Source organism: Coregonus clupeaformis, unplaced genomic scaffold (assembly GCF_020615455.1).
Source record: "Coregonus clupeaformis isolate EN_2021a unplaced genomic scaffold, ASM2061545v1 scaf0543, whole genome shotgun sequence".
Lineage (NCBI taxonomy): Eukaryota > Metazoa > Chordata > Actinopteri > Salmoniformes > Salmonidae > Coregonus > Coregonus clupeaformis.
Window position 1 is genome coordinate 289,309 of NW_025533998.1, and position 12,772 is coordinate 302,080.

General features: G+C 41.8%; 1 protein-coding gene across 3 annotated transcripts; it reads left to right on the forward strand.

Moving 5' to 3' along the window:
• The first annotated feature begins 412 nt into the window (after positions 1-412).
• LOC123485033 (soluble guanylate cyclase 88E-like) lies at positions 413-8,221 on the forward strand. Of its 3 annotated transcripts, none has more exons than XM_045215874.1 (8): positions 413-496; positions 2,194-2,369; positions 2,948-3,080; positions 3,207-3,381; positions 3,522-3,613; positions 3,857-4,114; positions 6,967-7,165; positions 7,839-8,221. In XM_045215874.1, the coding sequence occupies exons 2-8, from the start codon at positions 2,242-2,244 to the stop codon at positions 8,051-8,053; spliced, it is 1,200 nt and encodes a 399-aa protein (XP_045071809.1). In that variant the 5' UTR covers positions 413-496; positions 2,194-2,241; the 3' UTR covers positions 8,054-8,221. The 3 variants fall into 3 exon arrangements, with proteins under 3 accessions (XP_045071809.1, XP_045071811.1, XP_045071810.1); XM_045215876.1 differs by having other exon boundaries at positions 6,967-7,114; XM_045215875.1 differs by lacking the exon at positions 413-496 and adding an exon at positions 757-807.
• The last annotated feature ends 4,551 nt before the right edge of the window (positions 8,222-12,772 follow it).

Consider the following 12,772-nt stretch of genomic DNA (forward strand, 5'->3'; position numbering starts at 1 on the left):
GGGATAAACAGTCCCTCAGTGGTATGTAATAGAGCCTACTGATTAAAAAAACATATATATTTGTGACAATGGACCTAGTCCACAGCCCTATATGTACAACTAGACAGTATATTGATTTATAAAAACATTTAGACTTATATCACAGGGGGGACATGCCCTCTTGAGAGATTCCCCTCAATAAGCTCACACACATTTCCTTTTGGCATTCATAACCAAGATCCAAACCCAGATTTACAGCACAGTACACACACACATTACCTGTTATGTCTTCAGCGAGTTATAAAGTCACCACTATTCCCTTTTCTTTGGTACCTGCCAGAAACATGCCTTGGCGCTCTTATTTTAGGCCCTGCCACCCATTGATCTGACAGAGAAGTGTCTGAAGAGGGTCAGTGTCATGAGCAGCTGTTTGGCCAGTCAGAGCAGGGAGCAGCATTTTGGCATTCGCTCCCGCAGTTGGACCAGCGAATTACATACCACCACTGAGGGACTGCAGGTAATGGACCCATATTTTCACCCTCTTCTTCTGCTTTTTCATTTGGAAAACCTTTGCTATACTATGGGGAAACATTTGTGTTAGCAGGCTAAATGCTGTGAAACCTAGATTCTGGACAATTCTAGGTCTGAGGTGCCATAGACTAGAGGCAATACTGTGCAGTGTAGTGTCTTATTTAAAGATTAGTCTTTAAAGGATAATCTTGTGCTATTGTAAAAGTCTTCTGATCCACACTGACAAAAGAGTATTGTGTAACAGTGTGCAGAGGTAGGGGGGTGTTTGAGGAGGTTACCTGGCACTCAAACCTCATGGTAAGTGTGTAAAGTAAGTTATTGTGCCTGTATATGTGCGTATGATTTGTGTGCATGTGAAAATGTGTTTGTGATATACAGTTGAAGTCGGAAGTTTACATACACTTAGGTTGGAGTCATTAAAACTTGTTTTTCAACCACTCCACAAATTTCTTGTTAACAAACTATAGTTTTGGCAAGTCGGTTAGGACATCTACTTTGTGCATGACACAAGTAATTTTTCCAACAATTGTTAACAGACAGATTATTTCACTTATAATTCACTGTATCACAATTCCAGTGGGTCAGAAGTTTATATACACTAAGTTGACGGTGCCTTTAAACAGCTTGGAAAATTCCAGAAAATGATGTCATGGCTTTAGAAGCTTCTGATAGGCTAATTGACGTACTTTGAGTCAATTGGAGGGTGGCAGCATCATGCTGTGGTGGTGCTTTGCTGCAGGAGGGACTTGTGCACTTCACAAAATAGATGTCATCATGAGAAAGGAAAATTATGTGGATATATTAAAGCAACATCTCAAGACATCAGTCAGGAAGTTAAAGCTTGGTCGCAAATGGGTCTTCCAAATGGACAATGACCCCAAGCATACTTCCAAAGTTGTGGCAAAATGACTTAAGGACAACAAAGTCAAGGTATTGGAGTGGCCATCACAAAGCCCTGACCTCAAGCCTATAGAAAATGTGTGGGCAGAACTGAAAAAGCATGTGCGAGCAAGGAGGCCTACAAACCTGACTCAGTTACACCAGCTCTGTCAGGAGGAATGGGCCAAAATTCACCCAACTTATTGTGGGAAGCTTGTGGAAGGCTACCCAAAATGTTTGACCCAAGTTAAACTATTTAAAGGCAATGCTAACAAATACTAATTGAGTGTATGTAAACTTCTGACCCACTGGGAATGTGATGAAATAAATAAAAGCTGAAATAAATAATTCTCTCTACTATTATTCTGACATTTCACATTCTTAAAATAAAGTGGTGATCCTAACTGACCTAAGACAGGGCATTTTTACTAGGATTAAAACTGAGTTGAAATGTATTTGGCAAAGGTGTATGTAAACTTCCGACTTCAACTGTAGGGGTGAGATTGATTTTCTCCTTTTTACTCATCGGTTAAATACTACTTGTGAAATGTAAGTACTGCACATGTAGAGTAGAGCTGTGAGTAGAGCAAGATTTCAAAGGGGAGAATCTTGCTCTGTCTGAAAACCTAATTCCCAAAAGGGATGATTTATTGATTTAGGAAAATATTTGTGACAATGAATAATGAGCCACTTCATAGCGCCTGGTATGCTCATAGCATCGTTTTTAACATCTAGTTCATCCTATATGTAAAATGACTCAGACTGCAGGTGTTTTACACTTCTTCTTTCCTTCCCCTTCCTCAGTAAAGCAGTTAACTTGGCAGAAATCTGGAGGTTCCCAACCCCCTTAAGATGTACGGCCTGTACTTGGAAGCGGTGAATGATTATATCAACGAGTCCTACGGAGAGGATGTATGGAGACTGATAGAGGCCCGGGCAGAGATACCGCATCTCAAGTTTGTCCGCCATCAGATGTACAAGTACGGTCATATCCCATCTAACTGTCGGGTCTAACTACATCTCTGTACCCATCATATGCGTCATATTTACTTTCTATTCTAATTTTACCAGGAAGGGAAGTCACTTGAGGTTTCACTTTAATCTCTTTCCTGACAGACTTGGCAAAAGCACAACACATTTACATAGACCATCAACTCTACCCACATGTACATATTACCTCAACTAGCCGGTGCCCCCGCACATTGACTCTGCACCGGTACCCCCCTGTATATAGCCTCCCTACTGTTATTTTATTTCACTTCTGCTCTTTTTTTCTCAACACTTTTTTGTTGTTGTTTTATTTTACTTTTTTATTTAAAAATAAATGCATTGTTGGTTAAGGGCTGTAAGTAAGCATTTCACGGTAATGTCTACACCTGTTGTATTCAGCGCAGGTGGCAAATAAAATGTTATTTGATTTGATTTGGAATACATAACAACACACACATAGACAACAGGTCAATGAATGCACTAACTGTAAGTCGCTCTGGATTAGAGCATCTGCTAAATTACTCAAATGTAAATGTCATATCTAGGTATCCTCCTTCTTCCCCTGCAGTGACAACCTGATCCTGCGGCTGGCCAAGGCAGCAGGCGAGGTCCTGGGGAAGACCCATGATGAGCTCATGTATGCCTTTGGGGTTTACATGGTGAAGAGGATTGGGAACTACGGCTATGAGAGGATTCTCAAGGTAACCTAGTGCCTAGTGGCCCTCCTCAAGTGTCTGAGTTAACAATAGGCATAATTGGCCCTAATCAATGATCAATACACTGGTGTGTGTGTAATGTCATTATTTATCCCTTATCCATTCATCCAGGTGTTGGGTCGTAATGTGCGTGACTTCATCAATGAGCTGGACAACCTGCACGAGTACTTCCGCTTCTCCTTCCCCAAGGTGCAGCCTCCCAGCTTCTGTGTGGAGGAGGAGTGTGAGACCAGCCTCACCCTGCACTACCGCAGCACCCGCAAGGGCTTCACCCAGTTTGTCAAAGGTAGGTAGGGAGCACCACAGAGGACAAACATAACAAACACTATTTTTCTGGAAGCACTATATTTGGTAATACTGTACATAGGGTCCATGTCACACATCCCCAACCTGTAAAAATACTTGTTCTCTCTTCCCATACTGTAGGCCAGCTGTCTCAAGTGGGAAGGCAGTTCTACAACACGGACATTGAAGTTGAGATCCTGTCCAAAGAGGAGACTGAGAAGATGACATATGTGGTATGTACTGTACTGTGGGCATCTACCTATTTGAAGCTACTTCTTAGAACAATGTTATGTACACCCCAACGCACCTGCAAGTAACTCCTCCGACCTAGACCTAGGAGTGCATCACTTTCCAAGTGCAATTGTTTGCCCCATTGTCAAGCAACTTTAGTGTCAGGCCCCATTGTCAAGATCCTCACAACCTTAAGATCCTCACAGCTGCGTTTCCATGATTACCTTTGAAGTCTCTTTCCGCAGATCTACAAGATGAACTTTGACAACGCTGCCTTCAAGCACCGCATGCCCCAGCAGAAGACGGCCCCGGGGTACGAGAAGCTACCCATGAAGAGGGGCATATTTTTCGACATGTTCCCCTTTAGCGTGATCTTCCGCCGGGACATGACCATGTACCGCATCGGGGACGGCCTAAAGGAGGTCTTCTCCGACCTGCAGGGCAAGAAGGTCGACGAAGAGTTCACCCTGGTGCGGCCCATGCTGGAGTTCAGCTGGGACAATGTGAGTATAGGAGGGGAGAAGAGAGGGGGATGAGGGTTCTGTTACATTTGGTATGGTTTTTCCACTTCCCTAGGCTATTGTTGTCAATCTAAAGAGTTTGTTAGTGGATATTTGGGTTATTTAGTTACATTCAACAACCCCCTTTAATGGTCCCAAACAGTGAAAATAATGTTTTTCATCACATTGGATGATATTTGGATGAAACCAGTTCAAAGTAGGGTACCCAAGTATGAAAAATGACTGTAGCTGGCACATTGATAAAGTTTCATCATAAAGTTACTGGTCCCCTTCCCCGTGTCAAAAGCTTGGATTCAGACAGGCATTACCAAGGATTTACTTCCTGCTTTATCTAACGTCACATAAAGCCGGAAATGTAATACACCAATGGTAGCATCTTATCATCTTAACTAATTTAAATATGTACCGCCTTAAACCATCAGTGCATCTGTTCCTACACCTTGCTTTGGCTTTGTTTACAAACCATAGGCAAGCTACTAGTAGCTAGCTCAAGCAGAACGCACGACCAAATATATATATATTTTTTATAAACTGGTAGCCTTTCATCTGTGGTGTGACTGTTAGCTAGCAAGCTCTTACCAGCATGCCGGCAAAAAGCTGTGACTGGATGCCATAGTGTAAATTTAACGTTACACTATTTTCCGAAGAATGAAGACAATCCGACAGCAGTGTCTCATTTTCATTTTGGGTGGACAGGCTGCACCGAAAATTACGATCATGTCACGGGTGTGCAGTGCACATTTCGAGCGAAGTTGCTTTATCAATTGGGGAGAATATTCGATGGGTCTTGCCAGGAAGCTAATCCTAAAGCCGGATGCAATACCATCATTGACAGTGGAACAGTGGATCTTGCTAGCGCTGACCATAATGTAAGTATCATTATTATTTTCACTTTCCATCTCCTTTTGTCTTTTCACTATCATCAAGCTGTAATGATAGACATTTTAGAAAATTCTACATCTAATTTGTCTGCACAGCTTCCCAGGCAACCACCGCAGCAGGAATGCTGTGATACCAAATCGGCTTTCCCGATTAGGAATGTAGTGAAGTAAGAATTGTCAAAAATATAAATAGTGTAAGTACAGATACCCCCAAAAACGACTAAAGTAGTACTTTAAAGTATTTTTATTTAATTACTTGACACCACTGTTCATTTAGAATCTGCACCAATTGAGCATTTCAGGGACACAAAATTCCAAATACGAACACCAGAAAACACAATGTAGAATGAATAGATCACTACATCAACGAATTGATAGCATCATAACTCAGAACAGCAAATAAAAGGAAATTAAATTCACTACCCATTTAACGAACATTTCCCTTTTCAAAAACATTACAGGCAGGCTCCTGGACCTCCTCTTCAACAAGGTCACCCTTGATCCAGCATGTTACAGTATGTGGGGAAGCTGTGTGAGCGGTCCATCCCAGGACCCCTGTCTGCCCAGTGTGAGAGGCCTGAAAAGGAGGAGGCCATAGCTGGATTTGTGTCCCGCTTCAATCTTGGGGGTGACTGAAGCCAAGTGGGTTACTGAAGTCTGCTTGATTGAAACGGGGTACATGGATCCCTCTCCTCTCCTCTCCCGCTCCCCTCCCCATCAATCGTTGTAGTTGGTTGCATTACCTAAAGCCTAAGTCATTAACGTTTACATGAAATCACATTTTGTTACTTTGTATGTTTTTTTCAAGCATTTGGATGGGAGATTAGTGTTACAAATTGTACGAATCAATGGGGTCCTGTACACTGTAGGGCGGCTGGGTGCCTATATTAGGCTTATGGCTCTTAATTATTTTTTTATGTCAAATTATGTCTCACCTTTATTTCTCATGAGTGTTTAGGTTGATCAATATTTTGGGCTATGCTGTCCTATTGTAAATGATCAAATAAATGTCTGATCTATACATACAATTCTGAACATATTGTTATTTATAATAATATAATAATATGCCATTTAGCAGACGCTTTTATCCAAAGCAATTTACAGTCATGTGTGCATACATTTTTACGTATGGGTGGTCCCGGGGATCGAACCCACTACCCTGGCGTTACAAGCGCCATGCTCTACCAATTGAGCTACAGAGGACCATTGTCCAGCACACTTATTGCATGCTGTTTTCATGTACATTCCCTTATGTCTAAGCTCCTAAGGTGACTCAGGCTTTACTAATTCTTGTGAAGAAATGTATCAGTGAACTGTATTCTGTAATTAGTTACAAAACAATAGAAATGCAATTGTGTATTGCTGCTTTTTGTCTGATATCCAACAGCTCTGTTGACAATGAGAGCATTTTGCAGAGAAAATGGGTTATGGCCTACTATTTAGGCTCGGAATGTCATGTGGCCCATTGTCTACCTGGTCATCAATGAAGTGGCCCATTGTTTACCTTTCTACCTGCCAACGGCCCTTGGTTTCAAAGAGCTGTCAGTCAAGGCGAGCTCATGAATATAAGCTCCCCACTCACTCAGCCTGTTCTTTCAGGCTTCCTGATAGTTAGAGATGAGAGAAGGTACAATTTCTTCAATTCTGAGCAAAGTGTAAAAATATTATGGGGATGTTTTGGTCATTCAAAGGCTATTTTTACTTGGGGAAATAGGATGACTGTGTGGGACCTTTAAGCATCACTATGTCTGCATATATCAGGGCCAGTCTCAGAATAAAGCATCTCAGAGTAGGAGTGATGATCTAGGATCAATGTTCCCTTCACAATCACAATAAATTAGGTTACATGGACAGTGTGGACCTGATCCTAGATCAGCACTCCTACTCTTGAGACGCTTTGTGAATACGGGCCCTGGTATTGACTGAAGTCATCTGTTCCATGCTTCCCCTCAGATCTACACCCACCTTAACAATGTGTTTGAGCTGCTGTCCAAAGCTGTGGTGGAGAGCAAGCAGAAGGTGAACGTCCCTAAACTGAGCAAGGAAAAGGAAGACGAGGGAAAAGAGGAGAGCGAGAAACCAAAGAGAGAGGAAGAGAGAGGTACAGAGAAGTCAAGGGTCCGCCCGTCACCACAGTCAACCGACAGGAGAGGGGAGTACTTTGTCCCTAACAATCTCTACCACATGTCTAATGTTTAAGTAATTTTGATTAATTACTTTAAAGGTCCAATGCAGCCGTTTTTATCTCAATATCAAATAATTTCTGGGTAACAATTAAGTGAGTTACTGTGTGATTGTTTTCAACTAAAATTGTCAAAAAGAAAGAAAGATAGCTAGCTAGCTTCTTAGCAAAGAGCAATTTCTCAAGCAAGAATTTTGCTAAGACTGTCTGGGAGGGGAAAACTGAAAACTAGCTGTTATTGGCAGAGAGGTTTGGAACTCTCTTTCTTATTGGTCTAGTTACTAACTTACTGCCTGGTGATGTCAACAGGCAGGCCAAAACACCATGCCACCAAAACAGGCTGAAATTTCAAGCGGTCTTTTCAAACAGCTCTTACACAAAGGGTATTATTATAATTTTCATAATTTCACAGTATTATTCCAACCTCATAGTGTGGAAATATACATAAAACACAGGAAAATCAGGTTTTTGACTGCACCGGGTCTTTTAAGGTCTTCCAATATGTGTAACAATAAAAAAAAATCTCTCTGTCAGTGCTGTTATAAGCATGAGTGAAATTGATTAAACAAATGTCACTCACTCAGCCACCCACCCTCCCTCCCTCCCTCCGTCATTCATTCCCTCCTGTCCTCTGGCCCATTAGATGTGAAGTCTGTGGAGGAGATGAAGGGGGACCAGGAGTTCAGCAGTGCTCTGACTCAGTACAACAGCTCAGCCAACTCAGGGGGGGAGGACATCGAGCTGCTCGCCTTCCAGACTGTCACCGGTGAGAACCCCTTCTTCCTCGCCCTTCACACTTCTTTTTTATCTATCTTCCCACCTGTCCAGCTCACCAAAATAAGCTTACATGCTACATAGCTTTGTTCTCCTACATTTGAAAGGGGTACAGAAATCCAACACAATGCCAGAATCAAAACAGAGTCAGTGATTGCCCTGTCTATTTTGAATGAAGTATTAACTATACAATTTTTAATAACTAGAGTGTAATGGTCTTGGAATTGTTGGTGCCAATACCAATGACAATTCTAAATTATTGATTTCCGAGTTAAGTTTAAACTGCACCATGGGAAAAAGGGCCTCGTTCTGTTCATATGGGAATCGACACTACAACTCTAAATGGTGAGAAACGTGAGAAACGTGAGAAATGTGGAAGAGGAGAGAAGAGAGAGAGAGAGAGAGAGAGAGAGAGAGAGAGAGAGAGAGAGAGAGAGAGAGAGAGAGAGAGAGAGAGAGAGAGAGAGAGAGAGGAGAGAGAGAGAGAGAGAGAGATGTTGGAACATTACACAAGGTTACTGTCTAAAGTCTCTGTGATTTAATTTAGGATCACTTTTACCATGTAACAGGCAACAGCCTCTGTTTCCAAAGTGGGAAAACAAGACAAAGGAATAAGAAGGAGAATGAAATAAAGGATTTATTCACAATACCGTAGTGCTATTGCATTATATATCAATCACAGTGTATTACTCCTGGGTTATTCAAATATCTGCACCGTTGATATATCAAACCATCTTAGTTCATCATTTCACCTGTCAGTTTTCATGTGAGTGTCGAGGGGAAATAACATTACATGTATCTATAATATCAGTGTGTCATAGAAATGTCACCATAAATATTCATTTTCGATACGTTATTCCATTCAGGGTCAGATAAAAGCTTGAAATAATATGAGAGAAATCTCATCTAATGACTTTCACAGCTGTGGATGAAATATTAAACAGAGGCCTCTAGGGCACACTAGCTATGTGGTTGTTAATAAAAACATTTTAAGTGAAGTTAATTGCTTTAAGAAAGAGGGAGAGAGCAAAATAATTGGATTGCATTGTGGTGCATAGGTTTGCATTATGTGTATTGGACTGTATTCCTGATGCATTGGAATGAATGCAAGTATTGCATTAGCTAGAATGAATGGGCCTAAACATAGATACACTAAAAAGACAATGACCAATATAGACATATCACCTGCAAACTTTTAAACGGAGTGGACTGCCTATTTCTGTCACATTTTAAACATATAGTATATTTTATGAAGGCTACATAAACCATTCATAAACTCTTCATAGATGCTTCATTTGACCTTCATTTGAAATGAAAGACAATGGACTGTCTGTTATGTAGGCCTACCATTTATGAGTATTGGGGTTTACTTCCAGGCTGTCCAAGTCTTGAAGAATCCCCAGTCTAGACTATCCTTTACCGCTGCAGCCATCTATCTCAGAGACAGTCTTCTGACCCAAGGTCATTCTATTTTTTTATCTTCTATTGTCACCAGGCTTGTTCAAATGTACCTCACTCTCTAGAGAAAGAGAGAGAGCGAGAGAAAATAAGAAAAGTCTGCTGTTATACAGATACATTTTCTCTATGGTCGGAATGCAATAGGTCCATTTATAGTGCTTTCAGAAATGTAATCTAGCTTGGCGGTGGAGAACTGTAGCCTGCCTTGGCTTCAGGTGATTCTGATAGCACACTGATAACAGGTAAAGCCCCAGACGTTCTGCTGAGCATCCTGAACAGTGTTCACTCCCAACTCTTTCCTTTCTGCTGTCTGTGTGTGGCGATGACAATGCAGCCAGGGAGATTTGCCCACCTCCTTTCTGCCAATTTCCTCCCAGGCTGATGAGATGCTTAAGCAATGTTAACAGAATACAGAACGATGGGTGGAGAAGAGTGGGAATTACAAAATGCTGAGCAGCAATCTCCTTTACAGCATTCCTTAGGCGGGCTCTTGGACCCTAAACACATTGACTCTCTCCCCTGAGGGTGGAATAGGGTTAGATATGAATGTAAATGGACTGGAAAAGAGACTGCTGAGTCCACACACAGATGGTTGTTTCAAGCTGGCACTGGCAGGGTGACACGTGGCTGCCTTGGCATGCTGCAGCATCTGGCACGGGTGGCATGGAGGAAAGCACACCCCGCCAGAGTTGGTTTATCTCACCACCCAGCATTCAGGAAGACAATAGCTGTGGAAATGCAGTTTCCGCCTCCCCGCCCTCCCCTGCTGGGGTGTTGGTTTCGGACGTGCATGGGGGAGGGGAGGGTTAGGGTTTTATGGTAATCTCATTCTGTGGTTGACAGATTTACTCTGGGCTGGGTGGTCGCTGGGAAGAGAAGAGAGCGTCTTTCACTAAACAAATGAGAGGTTTTACTGACTAACTGACAGGCCGGTTCCTGTGGCAGCACAGCTCTCACTAAACTAAAGCACACTTGAATGAATCGATTGACTTCCCACCTTCTCTGGCTAACAATCACTTCCCAAATATAGTTGTCAGACTGCAATCTCTATGTGATTATGTAATTGGTTTTAAGCTTAGTGTTCTTCTCAGGAATAATGATGGTGATTGTGTAACAGACAAATAACATGGCTGCCTAGAGGATGATGGAGGAGAGAAGCCTGGATGCAGCCTGAAGCCCAGAACCAAGGATTACAGCAAACTCAAGAATAGGTTTTGATTACATTACGAAAATGGCGAAAAATAAACAATGTTAATTTTGAAGTAAGTGATATTCAACTTACTGAGCTTTTCTATTGATCTCTTTAGTTTTGAGTAGTTGTCGGTATCGGCAAGATGTTGAAGCAGAAAGTTAATGACTGTTTATTTTATTTTAAGGAAAAAGGCTGAATTTAGAAATAGACAACCAAATCCAATCCAGAATGAAGAGATAACCAGTGTTCCCAGTCAATTGACAGCTATCCTTAACTGGGCCATGCTAAATCTTTATAACAACCACAGATATGTAGGCCTATTTTATAGCACAACATATCTACCAGAATAGAAAAGCAACAGAGAATAGGATGGTATCAGTGTGACTGTTCTAGATTCTCCTGTAAATGTTCTGAAGCCAGTGTGTGATCCTGTTCTACACACAGAGCCACCTCATCCTCCCCTGGATCTGTGTTGTTCCTACCGCAACACAACTCATTACTGGGGCTCACTGTCTGCACACCACTGTGTACCCATATTGTGTGGAGATCCTGCAAAGTCCCCATAATTAATTAAAGCAGCCAAAGCTTAGCCACATTGAGACATGTCCAGAGATCCACAATTAAAACACACACACACATGCAAGCAGAGGCACACACACTCACACACACACACACACACACACACACACACACACACACACACACACACACACACACACACACACACACACACACACACACACACACACACACAGCCAGACAACATAATCTAAAAAGAGGTGATCCAGAATACATTATTGTTCCTCTGATTCAAACTACTACTTATATTGTGACAGACATAAAGGCTATTGATATTTACAGCCATGACCATAAGGAGGCATTACAATAAACCCTCCACGAGTCTCCTGCAAGCTCATAGAAAACAGAACAGAACATTTTATAAATACTTCTAAATTAATTCCTTGCATTCAAAATGGCTGCCAGAGCCAAGACAGTATAAACATTTTGAAGGTCTGTCCAGTGCTTAGCTGAGGCGCCAATCGAGAGGAAGGACTTTAAATGGGATTAGAGGGACATTGGGCTCATCCAGACCCTTCAGAAGGACATAATGGTGCAATAGTCTCCAGCAGAGGGGCATCATTAACTCACCACAGACAGAAGTGCTGCTGGGCTGAGGCTGACAGCTGAGAGGAGCAGAAGAGTTGCAGTGATTAACTGGGGCCAAAGTTCAATACTACTGTCGATCATTGAGAAAAAAACATTATGCTTGGTTTTACAATCCACTATCTATATTAGATCAAATGTTAAAATGGTAATGACATAATAGCTTCTTTTGGTGTCTTTGGATTTAATGAAAAATGACCTTCTACCCCCCTTACCCCACCCCAAAAAAAATTATTTAAAAAATTGTAAAGTGGTTGTCCCACTGGCTATCATAAGGTGAATGCACCAATTTGTAAGTCACTCTGGATAAGAGCGTCTGCTAAATGACGAAAATGTAATGTAAATGTAATGAACAATGAATTCAGGGATTGTTTTTGGTTTTCTAAGGGAAGGAGTGTTGAATATGAGTAGGAGCAAGAAGGTGGTTTCATACGAGTGAGTCACTATGAGAGAGACTGAAAACAACCACACACAGTGCATACATCACATTTCACACTTTATCTTAAAGACATGGTAATGGTGTTATTGTGTGAATGATTTATGACAGACACACACAGTCACAGGCACACATGCTGCAAGCAAAGCGACAGACATGCAGCAGACGCATTCTCTTTGCACACACTCAATGCTGATAAAGCGGATTCAGCAGTAGTGGGCTTTTACCTCACATCCTCAATCAAACATACACACACACACAGCGACACCATTCCTTTGCATGCCTTCACACAGAGATAAGCCTCTCAAGTGAGAAAGACCGAGCTGATCAAACACCTCACAAACTCACAAACACACCCTGCCTGTCTCTTCGCCACTACCTCTTCTCAGATTACTGCTTTCTGATGCAATTATCTCTCCCATACAATGGGGATTATGTGTTCCCTTTTGTTTCCCAGTGATCTGTGTCTGCCATCATTCTAATGTGTCCTCTCTGTGCACCCTATTCTCTGGAGTATCCTAACAAAGACTAGCTGACCTTGTCTCTATTTAGC